General features: G+C 43.8%; 1 protein-coding gene across 1 annotated transcript in view; it reads left to right on the forward strand.

Annotated features, from left to right (window-relative positions):
* Window positions 1-24,666, forward strand: part of HCN4 (hyperpolarization activated cyclic nucleotide gated potassium channel 4) — a 209,618-nt gene that overhangs the window by 48,679 nt on the left and 136,273 nt on the right. Inside the window, exons 2-3 of the mRNA XM_068275742.1 lie at window positions 1,539-1,659; window positions 2,460-3,454. Coding sequence (XP_068131843.1) covers window positions 2,784-3,454 — 671 coding nt within the window. The 5' untranslated portion in view covers window positions 1,539-1,659; window positions 2,460-2,783. The remainder of the gene's footprint in view (window positions 1-1,538; window positions 1,660-2,459; window positions 3,455-24,666) is intronic.

Below are 24,666 nucleotides of genomic sequence, written 5' to 3' on the forward strand. Positions count from 1 at the left end.
AACTGGTCTAGATAGCAATACAGATAATAACAGAATTCCTAGGCTAAGGTGTGAGCTCCGTGATCATCAACACCTACGAAACTGACTAATAAACACAGATACTGACAAGGTCTGAGTGCTACCACGTAGTGATCGCAACGCCAGACACCAGATGAATGACCAGCACCCAGTATATATACACTAGCGCTCTCCAGCGCCTCCCCTAAGTGCTGGACCAATGGAAGTTGCTGAAATTGTCAGCTGACCGGCTTGGTCAGCTGACCCTCTTTTTACTGCTATAAAGGCCCTGCCTCTCTGCGCGCGCGTGCGTCCTCCTAAACCAGTGTGGACTATCAGTCTCAGCCACACCAGTCATGTGTTGTAATGTTTCTGCTGTGTTGGATGCGGAAACCGCCGCCTTGCTGTCAGTGCGTGCGGCGTTTTCTCCGCATTCCGCATTACTGAGAGGAGCAGGCCTATGCGAGCAACTTGCCGCATTGGACGCGGAATCCGCCGCCCTGTTGTTAGAGCATGCGGCGGTTTCTCCGCGCTCCGACTGCGCGCCAGCTGCCATGTTGAACGCGGAGTCAGCCGCCTCACCTTGAGTATTGGCGCCGGCTTTTCCGCGTTTTCTCACAGTGTGCATGTGTGTGTGTGTGTACCCATGCGCATGTGTATGTGGTCTACATGTGTGTGTGTACCCGTGCGCATGTGTATGTGGTGTACGTGTGTGTGTGAATTTGTGAATTATCTGACTGCAATCCAACATGCTGGATCACTTAAGCCTGGTACACACTTTCAATTCTGATTGGAAAATCATTGACAAATTTTACCATCGCCATGTAGTTTGATGATTTACCTACATAATCTGCTAATGGTATTCAATATCTGACCCTCATACTACATGGAGGTGGTAAAATTGGTCATTGATTGGCCAATCATAATTGAAAGTGTGTACCAAGCATTAGTCTGGGAACACACTTGTCCTTGTGAAAAATACATAGGTTTTTCTGCACACAATTTTTAAGTACACGCTGGACTTACATTTTTTAATATTCTACAGCAGCTGATAATTTAAATTGAAAAGTGCACACAATGCGCACTATTCTGAAACAAAAAACAAGTTGTTTACCCCAGCATGTATAAATCACATTCAGCTGTAAACTATCCAATTGGCTAACATTGGTTTTCAGTTGAAATTCGATTTCCCATTCAGGAAAAACATGCAGTATTGACAAGAGTGTTCCCAGCCTAATACGTCCCCATGTGAGCGCCTTTTCACTGAGGATTTGTGTTTCTGCTTATGAGAAGAGGAAGATATGCGAGCAGGCAGTGGAAAGTGCTGTTGTCCTTTCTGGCAGGGGTAACAATAGCGACAGGGATGTTTTCAAACATGCCAAGTTGCCCCATCTTCCCTGACATTTGCTACCTGTCACTGTTATCATCCAATCCTGCTTTTTTTCTAATAGTTTGAATAACTCTCACTGCCCATCTGTGAGTTCCTTTGAATAAATAATTTATTGATTGGTTTATCTATATTTATTTCTATTTTATTATAGGACCATCATATTGTACAGCTCTTTATGTAGAGGTATTGACAATACAGTACATCTACTTTTGAAGAAGACAGTCAGGATGTAAAGTCAACGGAGAGAGAGCTCACTGTAAAAACTATTGAAGGTAAGCATAGAAGTAAAGGTAATTTTGTTGGGGGGGGGGGGGGTGTTTGTTCAGTGAAACAGTTGTAACTCTGTGTTTTGCACTTACAGCAGATGTATTCTGTAGAAGTTTTGAATATGAACGTATTTAGAATTACTATTAATTATTAAATACTGAAATCAGGCTGGCATATTAGGCTCAACTGCTGTTAATCCTCTGTTTTTCTGTTTTTCGCTCTGTGCCTATAGAGGTGCAGTTAGCGTTATAGACTGCATGCACCAACTGAAACAGTACATCTGTTGCAGGGTCTGTAGTATGCAGAAAAACATGAGACTGACACTTTTCTTGCTTACTCACATTAATGTTTTTAGCAAGCCATACAGAGTTTCCTATATAGCTAGCTAGGGACAACTTCATTTGTCTTTAATTGCCACTACACATCAGTTTCATTTAACCCCTTTCTCTTTCTGGTGCACACGTGCACAGTTGACCTCACACTTGCTATCAGAAAGGTCATGTCCCCTGCCTGGAAAATGTTAAAAGCGCTGAACATAGGGCTCAAGAAGATATAGCTTGTGTGCAGTCCATGCTTCTATGGCAACACAATAGATCAGATAGCTTCATGAATATTGCCAGTAGCAGGGGCTGCGTGAGGAATAAGTGATCAGTCTGATGTCAGCAGCCTCTGATGCTGCAGCTTCTCTCAGGCTGCTTAGTATGGGCAGCAGCCAGAGTCAAGGAGACAGGGAGGGATGAAAAGAGGGAGGGAATTCTCTTTTTCTCTTTTTATTATGATTTGTTCCTTTTGTTCTTCTGGGCAGCCCTAGTCCAGTCCCTCCCCTGACCGGCTGCTGACTGAAGTATTCTGCCCGTCTGTTGCATTTCATACCCTCCTGCAAAGTCTTCATCATCTCATTGCTTAGGATCTGAACAGAGACAGGCAAACATGGACCACAAGCTCCTCCTGGCACCTCCAGCACTGTCAGGATGCTGCAAATGCTGCTGATGATTTTAAGACACAGACTTCACAGTCAGTGTGCACCTGAGGCTGGAAGAGGTGCTAACATGCCCCCAACAGTAGCAGATAGGGGCTGACACCAGTCAGCTAAAGAGAAGCCTTCAGTGGGGGAGTATCCTGGCAGACAATGGACAGACTGCACCCCTCTATGAGGAAGCGTCTGTACAGCCTCCCTCAGCACATTGGATCCAAAGCATCTATAATGGACGGAGAAGAAGGTGAAGAGAGAGATTCCTGGAAAAAAAGCATAAAGCTGAAACCATTGCCCTCACCTTCTGCACTTAAGGTTCTTGACCCACGACCTGGATCAAAGGATACCCATGTAGTTATGGAGACCGAAGTAGGAAAATCCCAAAGAACCAGTAGCAATGGAGACTGCAGGAGGTTTACAGGTAGTCTCTCTTCCCTTGCCAGCTGTGGTCGGCACCTTCATGATTCAGACCCCAGTGAAGGAAAAAGGCTTATATCAGAAGGGGACTTTAGCCCTACTGATGAGAAGTCACCCACCATGGCCACATCAGGGGAAACCAGTGTAGGCCGTTCCCATGCTGCTCAATCAACATCCCATCCTCGGAGCGCTGACCAGCACAGTAGTTCTGTAAAGATTGAAGAACAGACTTTATCTGGAGGGGATGAGGAACAGGTTAGTTTTATGCACAGACAGTTTGGGGCGCTTCTTCAGCCTGGGGTGAACAAATTTTCCTTGCGGATGTTTGGGAGTCAGAAGGCAGTGGAAAGAGAACAAGATCGAGTGAAATCTGCTGGATTTTGGATTATTCACCCTTATAGCGACTTCAGGTAATAAAAGCAACAATGCCTTCAAATATGTTCAAACAAGTGTTTTTTTTCCTAACACCATTGTATAAATGCAGGCATTCACCATTCAGAGTCTACTGACATATGTACAGAAGTGAATATTGCTTTATTTTAAATGCATGATTTTGGATGCTATGGGATTAGGAATGAATGTGGCATTTTGTTTCACCTTTGTAAAAGCGAGATTACAAGCTTTGCTTCGCTGCTTTTTCTCTGTAACCTTGAAGGAGTCACTTTGCCCAGACCAAATGAGTATCACTAAAACCTGCAAGATCTGATGTGTATGTGCTTTATGAATATGGTTGCATAAATCCCATCAGCATAGTCATACAATTTGCAGTATTGCTAATTCCATGAATTAGGAATCGTTTTAGAGAGGCTGGGCCTACTGTTGTAAGAGGGCAGTCTTTCGACAAAGCTACAAATCTGCACACTGAGCTGCTATATGAAGTATGATGACCTGGACACAGTTTTATTGGTCATTCTTTCGGCTCCTCTATAGGCATAATAAATACAAGTTCAACAATTCTAAATTAAGGGATGAAGGGAGGTGGCATAAATAAATGCCAGCTTTGCCCTTCTACAAGCTATTCATTACATACATCTTTTTACAATGAGAATTGCACATAGACTCTATGGATACATATAGTTAAGTATAAAATATGGATATTTTTCAGTGAGTATGATGATATGTATAGGACATGGTTGGAGAAATTAAGTCACTGGTATGCTGCTGCTGTTTTCTTCCTTTTTTTTCTTTTTTTTTTTTACAGAGAGAAACCTCTGGCAGGAAGGATTCATTGTATGGTTTCCAAGCATAGAGAAATCATATTCATAACCGTTTGTTAGTACTGGCGTAATCAATCAGCATTGTAGATTGAAACATTTGAAGGCTGTATTGCAAAAGGACAACACAGCAGACATTTTAATCATGGACACAGTTATGAAATTAAAAAAGACTGAAATGCAGTGTCATAACTTTATTACAGAGTACATTGTACACCTAGAAGAGCTTATTCCTTCATTTTTCAAAAAAAAAAATAGACTTATGAGCCGTGTTGTTTTCAAGAGAGAAATACCAGCTTTAAGCAAAGAGTAATATTAGAGAATTGATTCCTGCTTACATCTACACACTGATTGATTGTTAATTCTCTGTCCTTGGCAAGGTGGGATGAGCATTGCTTGCATCCTCATGAAAATAGCTGCAGCTTCTGTCTGTAAATAGGATTGAACAGGATGGTTTTGTTTCTGTTCTGTTTGACTGAATGCCATTACTATCAGTTTTACCTTGATCATTAACAAGCAGTTTTGTGTCTGAGTAGGTTGTGCTTAGCATCAAACTGCCAGTCTCTCTAGCTGTAAGCGAAGCAACAGTGCTAGAACTGCTGACTTCATAATAGCACAGCGAATGCTGCTTCATTCAAGAGAAAAATGCTAAGTTGTGTTAATACGTAGGTTGGAGAATTATTGTTGTAGTAGAAAAGGCGAAAAGTCTAGTGATTCACTACACATCAAGACTGTCAGAGGACTGGTTTGCTTGAAAGCAAAAGTATAATTATAACACTGCAACACTATAAAAAAAACTAGCATACAAAAGTCTATAGTAGTAAGAAATCACAAATTTCATTGAGTAGCAAGTTGCTTTCCTATACTCATATGCTCTCAGGGCATCTTTGTGGCCTATATTAAAGGAATACTGTAGGGGGGTCGGGGGAAAATGAGTTAAACTTACCCGGGGCTTCTAGTGGTCCCCCTCAGACATCCTGTGCCCGCGCAGCCGCTCACCGATGCTCCGGCCCCGCCTCCGGTTCACTTCTGGAATTTCAGACTTTAAAGTCTGAAAACCACGGTGCCTGCATGGCTATGTCCTCGCTCCCGCTGCTGTCACCAGGAGCGTACTGTGCAGTCGCAGACCATACTGGGCCTGCGCAGTACGTTCCTGGTGACATCAGCAGGAGCGAGGACACGGCAATGCAGGCGCAGTGGTTTTCAGACTTTAAAGTCTGAAATTCCAGAAGTGAACCGGAGGCGGGGCCGGAGCATCAGTAAGTGGCTGTGCGGGTACAGGATGTCTGCGGGGGACCATTAGAAGCCTCGGGTAAGTTCAACTAATTTTCCCCCGACCCCCCTACAGTATTCCTTTAATATCAGCTATTTAATCATTACTTTCCATTTTCTCACTTGTTGAATGTAGAGAACAGAACATTTTAAACTCAAACCAAAGTAAATTTGTGAAAAGTATGAGAATTTCAAAGCAGTAGTTATCTTTACTTTTGACTGGTTACAAAACTGCAGCCAATCTGAAATCTCCAGCCTAATGGGAACTGGCTTATAACAAACTAACATGGTTCTTTTTTTAGTGCTGTACCTCTAAATTATTACAGTATATCATGGAATAGGATTTAATGGATAGCAAGCCATCATGAAAGGTTTTGTCAAAAAGGAGTAGATAGGCTATGTCTTTGTAGCCATCCAGTGTATAGATTTCTTTGGAATGGTTCTACCTTAGTCAGATAAAAGTGAAAATGTGCTGCTTTATAGACAGGTAGAACTATGCTTTACGATCAGAATGTTTCAGTGCCACGACGCGGTCATTTGGGCGCCCGATGCGAGTAGTAGCCAATCAGCTACTACATAGATTTCGATAATGGTAGACAATCGTAGATGATCGGCTACTACTATAAGTAGTTTTGCCAATGGCATTTAATTTGTTTTAGGCACTTTTAGGAGGGTGGAGGTTAGGCGTTAGGTGGGGGGCTATGGATAAGTAGCTCCAGGGGGGTTAAGGTTAGGTACCTCTAGGGGGGGTCAATGTTAGGCACCTTAACCGAAGGGTTAAGGTTAGGATAGGTGCTGGGGAAGCCAATATTTTAAGGCTATCTGCTTATCCCTACGTCCAACTCATGCGGCACTGCAGGAATACATACTCATATTTTTGACATTATTAGATGTATAAAAATGGAAACCGTAGGGCTGTTTCACACTGGAAATCACCAGCACAATTGTTAAATAGCTATTTCACTTTCTACTTCATTTCTTTACTTGTATCACAACCACAATTGTTACATGAAACGCTGTTATGATTTTTAGAAAAACAAAATCGCTCTAGTGGGAAAACTGTCATAGGATTAGATAGTCAAAGCGCTTATTTGTTGGATCGCTGGAGATCAACAAATTGGTGAAAAAGTGCGTGCACTGTGAAATATATATATATATATATATATATATATATATATATATATATATATATATATATACAGTATACACATACACACACACACACACACGCACGCATGCACACACACACACACACACACACGTACACACACACACGTACACACACACACACAGGTCAGTTCAGCCCACATCCATATGTTTCACAGAGATACTCCTCACTGTTAATGTAATACTATACAATGCCTCTTTCAGCTTGTGACAATCATAGCCAAAATGTAATCTTCTTGTGCAGCCATCCGCATACTGTAGCTAAACTCTATCATGTATAAGGGTATCACGGTTTACCCTGCCTTAATATTAGAATTGTATTTGCAGATATACAATAGTGCCATAGGTCATAAGGTGTAAATAATCTATATTATACTCAGCTAAGATCATGGAAACAGAATGAACTGAAGGGAGTTCCCTCAATTCTTTTCTGTCATTACTTTGTGGATTATTTAGCAAATCTTATATAGCAGCTATAGTGGAACTTCTCTGAACAGTTTTACAGAACAGTCTTGGCTCTCCTCATTGTTACATGCAACAACAGTGCCGACATCCCTCTATCGCATACTATGAATTTCATTTTTAATATGATATTTAGTGGGGCTTTTGACCATTTCTTGTCCTGATCTGTAGAATCGGGGTTCCTTTTCTCTACAGTATCCTATACTATCTACTTCTAAGCTTCTCCACATTGAGACCTGCTTACGAAGGGACTGAAATTACTATGAGTTCCATGAACACATTGGAAAAATATTAGTACGGAAAACACACATGGTTGTTTTTCAGGTATTTAGAGTAGTAAGGTATACTTATGTCAGATTGCTATGTATCTGTTCTGTGTCCTGCTAGCAGCTCTGATCTCATCTGGACTCATGTCCAGTGCCCTGACAGAGTTGGCTAGATGCAACTAGGTAGTATTTAAAGTGAGTTGAATGAGCACAAGTGGAATTCAGCAGATTTGCTAGACAGAGCTAAAGTTATTGTCTATAATTGATGTTTTAACCACTTTATCCACCACTACAGTATATCTACGTCCTCTGTGACTTCATCTAAGCCACAAGTCAGTAGATATACGTCTTGTAGAAGAAGCAGTGCTGTGCAGGATTGGGCTTGCTCCTGTGCACATTTCTGGCACTATCCGATGCAGCACTAATTGGTGAACGGGAATATATGTTTCCTGAGCTAATGAGATTGATTTTTACCATTAAAAATACTTTTATTTTCTCAGTTCATAGTGAAAAACACACTCTGTAGCATTATTTCAGAATCCATTATCTTCACCGTAAATTGTGACAGGAACATAATCTAAGTTTTGTGAAAGGGAAAAATGGCATACAATGAAAGCCTAGATTGTCTTGAAAAAAACAATATATATTTCATTTATGTGTCATAAGTAGGGATAAAGTTATTTCTGATTAAATAAGGACACAGCTAAACTGTCAAAACTGCTCTGGTCTATAAGTGGGAAACAAGGTCTGGATGCAAAGTGGTTAAGTAATGAAAGGTCAGAATCTCTGTTTTATTGCTATGTCTACCCTTACTGAAGTACCCTTACTGAAGAGATTTATTCTTACCACTTGGTCTTGGTAACTCTGACTCAGAAAAGGAAGTTAGAGACATCCTCAGTGGGAACACAGAGTAATGACTATACACCAAACAAGCAGGAAGTGGTAAATGGAAGAATGGCTAGTGTGATCTATATCAATATACTATAGCCTCATAGACCGATATTCAGTAATTATCAAAATTGTATTTGTATAAATATATAATAATTCACTAAATAAACCAAAAAATTTAAAGTGCATGGGATGGCCATCCCACAACCTCACACAACACACTAGGTGCACTGAGCATACAAGCCAACGGGATTCAATTAGTTGAATGTGTGGATAGGGGAGCGGTACATCTGTACAATCAATGGATAATTGTTGCAAGTGATTATGTCGACCAGGGTTTCAATCCAAGCAGTATCAGCAATAAGCACAATCACTGTTCAGCTCAAACAGTCAGCTTCATCAGCCAAGGGTTAACTCCATCACAGCTTAGAGCAACACTAGTTAACTAAATTGGCAGCCAAGCAAAGCAGTAGAAATAGGCAGATAAGTAGCGTGGCACAGTGGTTGCATAGCAGTATTAGAACAGTCTCACCATTTCACATATCCAGAGCCATTCATCATATGCACACAGGGTAGGCCAGGATATAGTCATCCATGTGTGTGCAGATCTGCAGGATGGCAGGCTTGACAGGAGGCGAGCAATGGTGTTATTGGGTGTTGAAGGATGCGGCACAGGGAACTGCAGTGGCGGCCGGGGGAACTTACCACGAGCGGCATGCCAGGTGTGATGTTAGAACCCTAATCCCCCATGTCCACCAGTGCAGGGCAGCGTGGCATCCCATGAAGCAAGTGAGCGGCTCCTAACGGTTTCGCCGGCTTCCTCAGGATAATGAAACCTCACAGATTTGCTGACCCTTCTCCTTATTACTAAGATAAAAGTTTTATTGTTCTCTGTGTGCCAGTTGGAAAGAGTTCCCCACTCCACAACAAGACATGAGCAGGTATCTCCCCAAACGAATCTGAGACACTACAAACAATCGGGTCTTAATCAACCTGTTTTTCTCTAAGGTAATCCATAGGCCACATAAGGCTTTGTCAGAAAGTATCTAAAAAAGCCTATCCAGTCTTATTTTTCCAATGCAGGTTTTCAGATTTTTGAGAGCTAATGGATGCAAAATTAGAGGAGATGAGCTAACAGATGCTCTATTAATTGAAAGCCATGCAAAGTTTCTCTTAAAGGACCACTATCGCGAAAATCATACAATTTAAAATACATGTAAACACATTCAAATAAGAAGTACATTTCTTCCAGAGTAAAATGAGCCATACATTACTTTTCTCCTATGTTGCTGTCACTTATAGTAGGTAGTACAAATCTGACAGAATCGACAGGTTTTGGAGTAGACCATCTTCTCATGCGGGGATTCTCAGGGTTTTCTATATTTTCAAAAGCACTTAGCAAATGGCAGTTGCCTCGTCCAACTGCCAAAAAGTATGCCGCGAGCAGGGAGGTTGGCCAGTATCTTTGTATGAATCCATTTCAGGGAGTTCCTTTATGAATAATAAAGGCCATGCTAAGAATCCCCCAAGAGATGGACTCTTTTCCAACATTGTTTTGTGATCCATGCTAAAATTTTATATTAAATATGTATATACAATATATCATTTTCAAATACGGTAAAACCCTGACTTGAGAGTAATTTGACTTCAGAGTGCTTTGCAAGACAAGGAAAAATATGTGTGAAGTTTTGAGTTGATAAGCAAGCGCAGAGCATTTAAAGGTGTCATGCCATCACAGCTGAGCTCATGGTTTTTCTGAGCTGATGGTTTTAATGGGACCACCAAATCAAACTAAAATCTATTAGAAAATTAGGGACTCTCAATGAATATATTGATAAAACATGATCAGGAGTATCTGCGTGCATGTAAATTTTACCTTGCAACTTGCGTTATGAGCACAATGCGCACATTACTTTTCCCCATAGCTACTTAAAAGTATCAAGAGAGATTTTAAAAGCATTTAGAAACAATAATGCAGCACTCCTAACAAATATAACTTTGTCAAATAATCCATAAAATGATGTTGCCCACCTAGGGGGGACTTAGTCAGTTATCAATAAATGGGTACACAGTGGAATAATATCGAGAAACTGTTAAAGAACACATACATATATGCAGAAACTACTTTTATTGAATAAACAAAGAAATGCTTATTGTAACATCTGTTTACCTTATTTAATGTCTTGATCTGCCACAGCAGTTCCAGTCTGCTGCATCTCCTCCTGTTTGCCAGTAAAGTAGGTGAATATGCAATAGGTTAATTGAAAAACCTGGTGTGAGTCATTATTGAAGTAGTTAAAGTGAAAGAAAGCCTGTCATGAGTGGTTTCCAACTTTATATCCTTTAAAAATTTCAGCTGTATGGCTGTCATACTGTTATTTGGGATTTGGTAGTTTCTGAATTGCACAAGTGGAACAAACTTGCAACCAACAAAGTCAGACCTGAGTCAGAAAACTAGTTCTGTGTACCAGTTATGAGCTGCTTTGCATAATTTATGAAGGTTCTTGAGGGCCTGAGAACACAAAGATCAAACAATTGTGGGCTGGATTTTTGAAGAAAGTGTTGTTATATCGCAGTTGCGTGTGGTCCGCTGTTAGTCATGGAGAGAATCCAAAGACATAACAGCAAAAGTTGTTTAGATGATACATTCAATGACTAGCTGTACAAGATTTCTTTGCAAGTTTCTTCCCCAGGCATGATTCAGAACTATACAGCAACAGTGTGGGCTGACAGTACGGGGCTACAGTGTGGGCTGACACAGTACAGACATGTTGCAAACCTTGGGGGGTATTGTGGGGGGGGGGGGGAGGGGGGTGAGCATGGTGAGTAAGGAGAACAATGCTGTCAGCTAGCTGTTGGCCGACTCAATTTGCCCGGTGAATCAATGGACAAGGCGTCAGGGGATACGCTAGATTCTTGGCAAAGGTGGTCGTTTCTCGGGCGTGTGTACACTGATTAACAGGTGTAGTGCTGGTAACGCTAACTTTCTCACATTGACCTGCTACCAGAGCCAGTGACAAATAGCCCGTTATCAGCCCTCTACATGCTCACTCATGTGTTAACCAACCAGAAATTTGTTAATGATACAATCTTTTTTTGTACAATTTTACCAGATTTTTTGTAGTAGAAGGGTAAAAGGAGTGAGTATAATTTGAATGGATACTTTAGGTAGTCCCTCATATTACATAGAAATGGTAAGATTAGACAAAAAAGATTGTATCATTAGTAAACACCTTTGAGTTGTTCACTGTTCATGTTTATAGTTTGTGTTATACAACTTTATTTAATTAAAATATAATTTTTACTTAATTTCCACCACAGCCAGTAGATAATCTGGAAATTACATTCAATGTCTCTATACAATCAACCATTGTATAGAAAGACACTGGAAAATGTAAAATTGTTTTGTGTTTTAAGGCTACCTTTTCACTCACGAGGTGCAAACCTAAATCTATCTTTACATACCTGGGGCTTCTTCCAGCTCCAAAAAGTCACTTGGGTCCCAAATGACTTCTAGTGGCCAGAAGGAGCCCCAGGTAAGTAGAGATAGATTTAAGTGTTCCAGTGTTCTCCCCAGGCTCTTTTAGCCGGGTGCTCCACCCGGCTAGATTTGGTGACCACCCGGCTGTCATCAGCTCACCTTCTCACCTCCTCCTATGCTGTAAGTAGAGTTGCCCTGCATTTTCATCTCGACCCACCCGGCTACTATTCCATGCCACCCGGCTGGAAAAAAATTCTGGGGAGAACACTGTGTTCGCGTTGTGAGGTCTTTAAGAAAAAAGTAAGGGGATAGACAAGAATGAGAGAAATAGCAAGGGAGGCAGAATAAAAGAGCAATAAAAAAGGAGGCAGAAAAATTGAGCAATGGAGTAAGATAGAAAGAGGTAGGAAGACTGTGTAGTAAAGAGGAAGAGAGATTGAGTAGAAAAGAGGAAGAGAGATTGAGTAGGAAAGGGGAAGAGAGATTGAGCAGGAAAGAGAAAGAGCGTTTGGGTAGGAAAGAGGAAGAGAGATTGAGTAGGAAAGGGGAAGAGAGATTGAGTAGGAAAGAGGAAGAGAGTTTGGGTAGGAAAGATGGAAGAGAGATTGGGTAGGAAAGAGGAAGAGAGATTGGGTAGGAAAGAGGAAGAGAGATTGGGTAGGAAAGAGGAAGAGAGATTGGGTAGGAAAGAGGAAGAGAGATTGGGTAGGAAAGAGGAAGAGAGATTGGGTAGGAAAGAGGAAGAGAGATTGGGTAGGAAAGAGGAAGAGAGATTGGGTAGGAAAGGGGAAGAGAGATTGAGTAGGAAAGAGGAAGAGCCATTGGGTAGGAAAGAGGAAGAGAGATTCAGTAGTAAAGAGGAAGAGAGATTGGGTAGGAAAGGGGAAGAAAGATTGAGTAGGAAAGAGGAAGAGAGATTGAGTAGGAAAGAGGAAGAGAGATTGGGTAGGAAATAGGAAGAGAGATTGAAGAAGCTGACAGAGTAAGAGAGAGATAAAGTTACAAAGGAACAAGAGAAGTAAGAGAAAAAAATAATTCAAGTGGCATATAAAAAATTATGCTATAATACAGCTCTGGCCAATCTAGCCCTAAGAAGGAACCTAGGTCATTCTGGAGGATCAAACTCTATGTACATCTAAGAGTGATGTACAGTTGAATTTTAATCAGAATCTTCCTCTGTTACACATTACTCATGCAGAACTGGGTTTGCTGCTAATAGACAACACTGTGTTTGATGTGCACAGCATTCTCAGTGAATTTGCAGCAAATCTGTGGTAAATGTTTATGTAGAATATACTGTACTAGTACTGTATGATGCTTGTTAAATCATACTGTATAAACACTAAGCTTAAACTTACCAAAACATCAGATTAATTTATTTTAATGAGCCAAGTAAGTTTGCGACTAGATTCACAATAACATGTGCAGATATCATCTGGAATGGATGCCAGATCATCATTGCTTCTCTTTGTTACCTGACATTTAGTGTGATGGTTGTGCATCAGGATGCATAGGATGCCCATGAGACAACCAAAAACTGCGGCAAATAGCTTCTGCTAAACATGACCCTGGTTGGACGCCGACGTCAAACACTAGTGTGAATGGCGCTATTGAACCCCTGAGTCCACATTGTCGCCAGCATTCCTCCATTGCTTACCTGGGAATTACAGGGAAACACTAAAATACACGAATTAGGCCTAAAACATACGTGTAATTGGTCCTAACGCTGACAATAGTTACACATGTTTACACTCAAATTAGCTTGTTTAGACATATTGCAGTTCAGACTCTTTGGTGACACCCTTAAAGATTTGACTGGGTTTGCAATGCACATTTCCTGCATTTCTCTCACTATTCTATCTATTTACAGAGAAAAGGCTTTTCACTGGGTGGACTGTGCCTTCATGCAGTGAGCTCTAACACTAATAGGTCTCTCAGAAGGGCTGTAGGTAAAATAATTGCGCTATGTGAAAATCCAATAGCCAGGATATTAGTAAATTAAATCTTATCTAAGGCAGTACATATTAAAAATGCAACACGGCTGCACAAATAAACACTTATCTCTACGTTCTTATCTCTGGTGTTGGTGCACCTAGCGACAGTGATCTTCCAAGATCTCACAACCAATGGCAAACACTGGGAATAACAGAACACAAGACAGATCTGTATGCAGATAACTTATTCATATTATTGACCACTGAAGAATGTAGTCCCTCTCCAATACTAGGAGAATTTGAATCTTTTTTTGACTAACTATATTGCTAGTGAGCATCTCACCTCACTGGATCAAGACAAAAAAGACCTTAGTAGTAACTTTCCTTTTATCCTAAATGTCTCTGTTTTAAAATACCTGTAAGCCAGCAGTAAAGCAAAATCATTTAGAATAAATAGTCTAAACTATGACACCCCCCTCCCCTGCGCTTTCAATGGTGCTTCACGATTCTATAATGCATTGTTAGTTTGGAAGAGGGTCATTATGTAAAATAAACATTCTGCCAGTATTCTTGTCCCTATTCCAAACACTACAAATCAAAGGAACTGAATACAACAGTAAAGAAATATTTCTGGCATGTTTCCAACCGGAGAATCCACAAAACAATACTTAATGAAACATTGTTCTGTTTTCACTATGAAAGAAACAAACTCTAGGTCTCAATGGAGAAAGAATGGGCTAACGCCATAGATTACATTCTTTCTATGGATTATACCATGAATAGATCAAAAGCTACCATATACCTCTTCTTTGTCCCAGTGATATTATTATTATTATTTTAGTTATATAGCATCAACATGGGCTAATGCATCCATTACATCCTTACTATGGATAATACCATCAATAGAACAAAAGCTAACATATACCTATTCTTCGTCCCCGTGATATTATTATTAATATAGCACATGTTAGGTAATGATATGGGATATATGCAATAAATCATTATGAAAGATCCCCCGTCACAAAAATGTGCAACTCTCATTTCCACCCTGCATGACCAAATACCTAAAGAGGAACCATAAAAATCCTTCACTGATTAGGAAAGCCTTAAACCTCTATATAACATAGTGGGAATAATATATATATATCATTTTCAGTGTAAGCAACTAAAATACCTCTCAAAATATACAAAAAAAACAAAATAAAAAGACCTGCATACACTCCTAGCTACCTACCACTGAGGAGCAGTACATACAGAGAGAAAAACAATAACTCTGCTCTGTGCTCTTGTGGCTCACCACTCCTACGATGCACTTTTACACAAACCAGCTTCTTTTGAACCCCTGTAGGATCTCTGAATGTGGCTGGATATGGAAGTCCAGCCACCCCTCTTCCTGTCTTCTGGCTTTGTCATGCTCTAGCCTTTGCACCAATGCAAAAACCAGACAGCAGTCATGTGGAAGAAGGGGAGGACTGCAGTGGGGTACTAGATCCTCTTTTGGGTAATCTGTAGCTGCAGGATTGGTGCTACATACAACATAACCACCAGTTTATGGTGTAGTGATCCAGCACAGGATTTACCGTAATTAAAGCCTATGTAAAGGCTAAAAAAAAAAAGAACTGGCAGCAAAGCCAGTGCTTTGAGTACAGCACTGCCCTGCTTGTTTTACCTTCCATAACAGCTAGGTGTTCTTTTCACTAGCACCTGCCTGACACTTTGGAGCTCTTAATGAGACTCTAGTTCAACTGCCAGTCGGCAGTTGCTTCCCATAGAGCAACGCTTGATGGCTCACATCTGATTCGTGTTGGTGCATGGAGCCTGAGACAGAGTGACAGTCAAAGCTCCAAAATGTAAGTTATGCACCGCAGAGGGAATCGGGCCTCTAGCCCTAATGTCAGTTTCTCATTTATGCATTTACATGGGCTTTGATGTGCTGATAAATTATGTAAGACACTCCCTTTACCCACCACAAAGTCAAATACCCTGCAGTTGTAAGGTTAAACTTATAAAAAGGACAACCAGCCTTTCCTTAAAGGCAGAACTTTTACTCTGTTACATCAAAGCTTATTTGTAAAAAGTCTCTCTCAGGACACTAAAATGTGAATATTTTGTTGCCATTTATGTATACTTAAAGTGTATTGCCACCTTCAATTGAAAATACACTGCTAAAAATGTCCCCAAGTATTGCAATAATAGCACTAAATAGGCAATGTTTCTATTTATCTATGATGTACTCTGGAACCCACCTAGGCTCTCAATATACACAGATGCTTATCTATATGGATAGTGCCCTGGGTGCCACCTCTTTCCAGCCACTAGGGGGTGCAGTGCTGCTGTGCACCATATCTCTCTTTCTCCTCCCTGTGCTCTTCAGAGAACATAGAAACTGCTGGAACCTCAAATTCCTCCTGTATCATGTGATGGGGCAGGCAGAGCAGATAGCTGGTGCACATGGAGATTCAACAGCTGGAAATGCTAGAGTGAGCACTGCTGCTGCTCTAAATAGGGGACCTCTGCAGCTCTGTTCTCAGCAGCTGTGCACAGAGACAGGCAGGCACACACTGCTCAGCTGTACTACCTTCTCCCACATATGCTGCCCTTATCTCACCCTTTGTGTGCTGCCCTTATCTGTCCCCCTGTGTGCTGCCCTTTTCTCACTTTTATGTTCTGCCTTTAGCTCACCCCTTGGTGCTGCCCTTCTCTATTTCTCCTGTGTGCTGCTCTTATCTCACCCCTGTGTGCTGTCCTTATCTGCCCCTCTCTGGGCTACCTTTATCTCACCCTCTGTGCTGTCCTTACCTCCCCGCTGTGTGCTGCCTTTATCTCTCCCCATACCTGCTGCCCTTAGCTCACCCCTTTGTGCTGCCCATATCTTTCTCCCATGCGCTGCCCTTATCTCACCCCTGTGTACTGCACTTAACTGTCCCCGTGTGCATTCCTTAACCCCCCCCCCTGTGCTGCCCTTTTTGTCCCCCTGTGTGCTGCCCTTGTCCCACCCCTGTGTGCTGCCTGTATCTGTCTCCCTGTGTGCTGCTCTTATCTCACCCCTGTGTGCTGCACTTATCTGTCCCCCTGTGTGGTGTCCTTACCGCCCCCCCCCCCCATGCTGCCCTTATGTGCCCCACTGTGTTCTGCCATTATGTCACCCCTGTGGGTTGCCACTATCTTACCCTTGTGTGCTGCCCCTATCTGTCCACCTGTGTGCTGCCCTTATTTCACACCCCCTGAAAGGGAGGCAATCCTGTCTGCTAGAAGAACAGAGACATCAATCCTCTCTTTCCTAGCTGATTGATAGTCAAGAGTAGAGATGGCTTGAGCCTCCGATTTTCAGTTCGCGAACCTCGAACACGAACCTCCGCAAAAAGTTTGGTTTGCGCGAACTTTCGCGAACCGCAATAGACTTCAATGGGGAGGCGAACTTTGAAAACTAGAAACATTTATGCTGGCCACAAAAGTGATGGAAAAGATGTTTCAAGGGGTCTAACATCTGAGTTTTTGCATGGCGGAGTGAGATACACGCCAAAAGTCCCAGGGAAAAATCTGAATTTGACGCACAGCAGGGTTATAATTCCTAAAGGGCAGAAATCACATTGCATGCTAAATTGGAGACCTAAAGTGCTTTAAAACATCTTGCATGTGTATACATCAATCAGGTAGTGTAATTAGTGTACTGCTTCACACTGACAGACCAAACTCACTGTGTAACACACCGCAAACAGCTGTTTGTGTAGTGACAGCCGTGCTGGACTACTGCGCACCATGGCGAGATTGCTCTTCCTCACTCAGTGATGTCAGGTAATGTCTGACTGCCTTATCAACTTTCAATGGTTCTTTCTCTACCATTGTTAAAGCTTACATCTATTTTTTTAAATACTTGTTCTGCTTGCTGTTCAGTACCTTTAACGAGAATCTGTTATGGAGGGCAAGTCTGCCATTCATTCAACTGTGTGACTGATAAACTTTCGATATTACTTTCTCAGTACCATGGTGACCACGGGTAATGGCCGGGGAATCAGGGTTCGATTCCGGTCCGGAGTGGGAGCCTGAGAAACGGCTACCACCACACATCCAAGGAAGGCAGCAGGCACGCTGTGGGCAAAGGAGCAGGAACGGCTACCACCACACATCCAAGGGAGGCAGCAGGCATGGCATGCAAGTCCCGACTCAGGGAGATAGTGACGAAAAATAACAATACAGGAGGACTTTCGAGGTCCTGCTGTATACGAGATGAATCAACTTTAAATCCTTTAACGAGAATCTGTTATGGAGGGCAAGTCTGCCTTCCATTCAAGTGAAAGGTATGCACTGACTGGCAGGTATAATACAATTTGCAGTCACAGATGCAGTGAAAGGTATGCAGTGACTGCAAACAGCTGTTTGTGTTGTGACGGCCGTGCTGGACTGGTGCGCACCATGACGAGAGCCCATATGGTCACCGGGCTGAGGTAGCTCAATGACAGAACAGTGACTGTCCAGCTGATCGAATTTGGTCTGTCCACAATGAAGCAACAACCTTATTATCTTGGGTGTGCCCCCTCCCTCCCCCGAGACACTCATATAGCTGTCGGTCATTGCTTCATTGTGATGCGCAAGCCCCTTCACCGCAGCAAGGTAACGATCATGAAGGGGAATTGACACATGTACATGCCTTTTGTTTTGTTGTTGCAGCTGCAGTCCAGCCAGAACAATTAGGCAGGCATGTACACGCACCAGAAAAATTATTATAGCGGCCGCTGCTAGCAGTGGCCTTAAAAATTCAGGAATCCGCCTGTAGTCCTGGACCCTGTTGGTGGTGGCAGAGAAGACAGTCAAACGGCCTGCAGGCAGAGATGCTGTGTGGGGACCGACTTAGTCATGGGGCAGGCAGTCACACGGCGTGCAGGCAGAGATGCTGTGTGTGGGGACTGACTTAGTCTTCGGGCGGGCAGTAGCCCTCCGGGATCCATGCCTCATTCATTTTGATAAAGGTGAGGTACTGAACACTTTTGTGACCTAGGTGACTTCTCTTTTCAGTGACAATGCCTCCAGCTGCACTGAAGGTCCTTTCTGACAGGACGCTTGAGGCAGGGCAAGACAGAAGTTGGATGGCAAATTGTGACAGCTCTGGCCACAGGTCAAGCCTGCGCACCCAGTAGTCCAGGGGTTCAACACTGCTCACAGTGTCTACATCCACACTTAAGGCCAGGTAGTCTGCTACCTGCCGGTCGAGGCGTTGGTGGAGGGTGGATCTGGAAGGGTTGGATGCAGACGTACTATCCCTCTCCTCTTGCTCTTCCTCAGTGATGTCAGCTAAGTTCTCCTCCTTCCCCCAGCCACGAACAATACCACGGGAAAGTTGAGCAGCACAAGCCCCCTGCGACCCTTGATCCACCACTCTACGCACGGCACGCTCCAGGAAGAAAGCCTATGGGATCAAGTCACTGATGGCGCCTTCACTGCGACTCACCAGGTTTGTCACCTCCTCAAACGGCCGCATGAGCCTGCAGGCATTTCGCATCAGTGTCCAGTACTTCGGCCAGAACATCCCCATCTCCCCAGAGCATGTCCTTTGACTGTAGTTGTAGAGATACTGTTTGATGGCTTTCTCCTGTTGTAGCAGGCGGTTGAACATCAGGAGCGTTGAATTCCAGCGAGTCGGGCTATCGCAAATCTAGCGTTTCACCGGCCAGTTGTTTCTCCGCTGAATATCGGCAAAGCGTGCCATGGCCGTGTAAGACTACCTGAAATGCCCACACACCTTCCTGGACTGCTTTAGGACGTCCTGTAAGCCTGGGTACTTAGACACAAATCTCTGAATTATGAGATTCAGCACATGTGCCATGCAGGGTACGTGTCAACTTTCCCAAATTCAAAGCCGAAATAAGATTGCTGCCGTTGTCACACACCACGTTGCCAATCTCCAGTTGGTGCGGGGTCAGCCACTGATCCACCTGTTTGTTCAGAGCAGCCAGGAGAGCTGCTCCAGTGTGACTCTCTGCTTTGAGGCAAAACATGTCTAAGATGGGGTGACATTGTCGTACCTGGCATGCAGCATAGGCCCTGGGGAGCTGGGGCTGTGTAGCTGGAGAGGAGATTGCAGCACCAGTAGAGTTGAACTGCCACTCAGCCAAGGAGGAGGACAGCGAAGAGGATGTAGCAGGAGGAGAGGAGGTGGCAGCAGGGCTGCCTGCAAGCCATGGAGGTGTCACAACTAGGTCCGCTGCACAGCCACGTACTCCCTGCTTGCCAGCGGTCACCAGGTTGACCCAATGGGCTGTGTAAGTAATGTACCTGCCCTGACTGTGCTTGGCAGACCTGGCATCCGTGGTCAGATGGACCCTTGACCCAACGCTGTGCCAGAGATGACACCACGTGCCTTTCAACTTCATGGTACAGTTTGGGTATCACCTTTTTTGAGAAATAATTGCAGCCTGGTATCTTCCACTGCGGTGTCCCAATGGCCACAAATTTTTGGAAGGCCTCAGAGTCCACCAGCTGGTATGGTAACAGCTGGCAAGCTAGCAGTTCCGCCAAGCCAGCTGTCAGACGCCGGGCAAGGGGATTCACTGGTAGACATTGGCCTCTTCCATTCAAAGATTTCCCTCACGGACACATGGCTGCTGCTGTGTGCAGAGGAGCGGGAACCGCTCAAGGTGAGTGGCGGAGTGGAGGAGGGTGGCTGTGATTGTGAAGGTGCAAGGGAGAAAGCGGCTGAAGATGATGCACCTGAAGGAGGAAGAGGAGACGGAGGGTGGCTTTGCTTTTGTGTGCTGCTTTTCCTCAGGTGGTCTTCCCATTGCAGTTTGTGCCTTTTATCCACGTGCCTTCGTAAGGCAGTTGTCTCTACGCAGCTGTTTGCCTTTCCACGGCTCAATTTTTGGCGGCAGAGAGAACAGATGGCATTGCTCTGATTTAAAGCAGACACACACAAAAATGTCCAAACCGCTGAGCCCCCCTGGGGTGATGGCCCTATGGTGGCATCAGCAGCTGGCGTTGAAGGGCATGTTGGCTGGCTGTCCATAGGTGGCGATACATGGCGCCAGACACTGCCACCAGCCGATTCTGACAATGAGCTCCCCCTGCTTCTTTCAGGAACTCGTCTCCTCCTACTCTTCTCTGACTCCCCCTCTTAACTGTCCCCTTGGTCATCTTGTCTATTAGGATCCCACGTGGCATCCGAATCATCATAATCATCATAATCATCCTCCCCAGCTTCGCTTGCCTCAGATACCTCATAAACTGCACCAACAGCAGGTACTTCATCATCCTCCAACTCACACCTTACGTCCATAGCGTCGCCTAACTCAGACATATGAGGTGGTGTAACTTGATTAGCGCCTTCATCTTGTTGTAACAATAATGGCTGTGAATCAGTTAATTCCCCACCAAATAATTCCTGCGAAGTGTCAAATGCAGCAGATGTGGTGCTTGTAGTAGCGCTGGTGGCTGCGGAAAATGAGGTGTTCTGTGTTAAATAGTCAACCATGTCCTGACAATCTTGGGAGTTGATGGGACGTGCCCTCTTCTGAGCACAAAATCACATCAGCATGACCTAGAACAGACCTGCTGGGTGGCCTGCCTCTGGGTCTGCCCCTGGCTCTGCCTCTGCCTGTTGTTTTGTCCATATCGGGGGGGGGGGGGGGGGGTGAAGTGTGATGTGAAAGGTATACACTAACTTGACTAATACAATGTGCAGTCACACCGGTGCAGTGAAAGGTATGCAGTGACTGGTATTACATTACAATGTGCAGCTGTCACACACGTGCAGTTAACAGGTATGCATGGACTGGTATATTAAACAGCATGTGGTTACACAGGTACTGTGAACAATTATGCAATGACTAGTATTACAAATTTGCAGCTGTCACACACACAGGTACTGTGAACAGGTGCAGCGACTGGTGGTATATAGCACTGCGTGCGCTCACATAAGTAAATAGGTGCACTGAACAGGTGGGCATGCAGTGATTGGTATTACAAATGTGCAGCTCTCACACACACAGGTACCGTCAACAGGTGCAGCGACTGGTGGTATATAAAACTGTGTGCGCTCACGTAGGTAGGTAGGTGCACTGAACAGGTGGGTATGCAGGGATTTGTATTACAAATGTGCAGCTGTCACACACACGGGTACCATGAACAGGTGCAGTGACTGCTGGTATATAAAACTGCGTGCGCTCGTGTAGGTAGGTAGGTGCACTGAACAGGTGGGTATGCAGTGATTGGTATTACAAATGTGCAGCTGTCTCACACACAGGTACCGTGAACAGGTGCAGCAACTGGTGGTATATAAAACTGTGTGCGTTCATGTAGGTAGGTAGGTGCACTGAACAGGTGGGTATGCAGTGATGGGTATTACAAATGTGCAGCTGTCACACACACAGGTACCGTGAACAGGTGCAGCGACTGGTGGTATATAAATCTGCGTACGTTCATGTAGGTAGGTAGGTGCACTGAACAGGTGGGTATGCAGTGATTGGTATTACAAATGTGCAGCTGTCACACACACAGGTAGTCACTGAATGTGCTGGGCCTGGCAGTGGCACAGTAGGAATTACCAAGGGGCCAAGGTCCAGCACCTGCGACTGACTGACAGGGCTGGGACGGACACGCACGCACGCACGCACACACACACACACGATCACAAGAACAAGAACAACATTAGCTGTCACAAGCTGTTGAGGAATGCTTTTTAGCAATAAGTATCAGCAAGAAGGAGCAACCTAACAAGCCTAACACAAGAGCCTAACTAAGCGTTCCCTATGTCAGCAGGTGCTCTCCCTTTATTACTGCAGCCACACGAGTGAGTGAAAAGGCTGACGCTGCCTGCATTTTACAAGGGGGGGGGGCTCCAGGAGGGAGTGTAGCCTGGCTGGCTACCCTGTGTCTGCTGACTGTGATGTAGAGGGTCAAAGTTGACCCTAATGATGTTGTATAGGGGGCGGGTCGAACTCGCATATAGTTCGCGGTTTACCGCGAACCACCGAAGTTCACGCGAATAAGTTTGTGTGCGAACTGTTCGGGCCATCTCTAGTCAAGAGCAGCCAGCTTGGAGATGTGGTGTACACAATGAGAGGCGGTTCTCTTTTTACCTTTACTTCCTGTAACCCCTTCTCTCTCTTATCCCATCTCCCTCCCTCTCTTTCTCTATCTCCCTCACTCCCTCCCTCACTCTCTCTCCTCCCATTTCTAGGGCGATGCTTCACTTAAAAAATTGAAATTGTTAGCACGTTCTTTACATTCTAAAGTTTGTCACAGAATTCCATATGAGCCACTCTCTAGCCCTCCCCCCTCCCCCACCCAGCCTTTCCCAAAGAGGCACAATGTCGGTGCTTGCCATAGGGGCTATCTTCTCTAGATACACCATTGGATACCTCCGACAACAATATCGATGCTACATATCTCTGATATATATATAGGCCACTTAATGTGTGTCGGGACTAGATCTATGGGCATAGATAATATGTTACTAATCTGGTCCTAAGGGAAGTGTTCGTACTGGTGTGCTGTGTCTGAAGGATGTTACGACAGTATAATTTATTCTCCACTAAAAGTGAAATACACTTTAAAGTTTAATTGCCATTTTAGTAGTGTATAGGGTTACTTGGGCACCCAGGAATTTGCTACCAAAATGAACACATGACAATAGGTAGGACAACATGATAAGAATAGTGAATAGAGCTTCACCTGCGTGTTTGCTGTGTAATTCAACTTGCTATTTGGGTGCTAACTAGAACAATTAGAAACACCAACTTGGAAACTAGAGAAGGAGGTGCATATGTTCAGCTGCTATTACATGAAAACTGTTGTGCTATACATTCAAATGTCATATGGAGAAAATGGCACAGCAATCTTGTGGGAAATATAGAGAACATTATATCGCTAATGGAAAGCTGTGGTTCATAAATGAAGCTTCATCATCACGGTTGTTTTTGGATGCAAGTGAATTGATTAAGTCACTAGTATATAAGCCATATTTTATCAATTCAAGGGAACCTGAAGTGAGGGGTATATGGAGGCTGCCATATTTATTTCATTTTAAACAATGCCAGTTGCCTGACAGCCCTGCTGATCTGTTTGGCTGCGGTAGTGTCTGAATCACACCTACATCTTGTCAGATCTGACAATAATGTCAGAAACACCAGATCTACTGCATGCTTGTTCCGGGTCTATGTCTAAAAGGATTAGAGGCAGAGGATGAGCAGGATAGCCAGGCAACTGGTATTGCTTAAAATGAAATAAATATGGCAGCCTCCATATAGCTCTCACTTCAGGTTCCTTTTAAGGAAATTTCATTAATGCGGCCTTGATGAGCTGAATATAAAGCCATTAATGGGTTTGGTGCAAGCATCTTTCTAACAGAAGCAATTAGCTGAAATAAGAATGATACTTATGTCTGGCATAGATTTACCAGATTAGGTAATATATGGTATCGCTTAAAGGGATACTGTAGGGGGGTCAGGGGAAAATGAGTTGAAGTTACCCGGGGCTTCTAATGGTCCCCCATAGACATCCTGTGCGCACGCAGCCACTCCCCAATGCTCCGGCCCCACCTCTGGTTCACTTCTGGAATTTCAGACTTTGAAGTCTGAAAACCACTGCGCCTGCGTTGCCGTGTCCTCGCTTCCCCTGATGTCACCAGGAACGCACGGCGCAGGCACAGACCATACTGGGCCTGCGCAGTACGCTCCTGGTGCCATCAGCGGGAGTGAGGACACGGCAACGCAGACGCAGTGGGTTTCAGACTTTAGGGTCTGAAATTCCAGAAGTGAACCAGAGGTGGGGCCAGAGCATCGGTGAGTGGCGGCGCAGGCACAGGATGTCTGTGGGGGACCATTAGAAGCCCCGGGTAACTTCAACTCATTTTCCCCTGACCCCCCCTACAGTGTCCCTTTAGTCATTCAGTATCTGTATTTATAAATTACTCAATATACTTTATAATTTCTAGTGAAAAATCGT

The sequence above is a fragment of the Hyperolius riggenbachi genome, chromosome 3 (assembly GCF_040937935.1).
Source record: "Hyperolius riggenbachi isolate aHypRig1 chromosome 3, aHypRig1.pri, whole genome shotgun sequence".
Lineage (NCBI taxonomy): Eukaryota > Metazoa > Chordata > Amphibia > Anura > Hyperoliidae > Hyperolius > Hyperolius riggenbachi.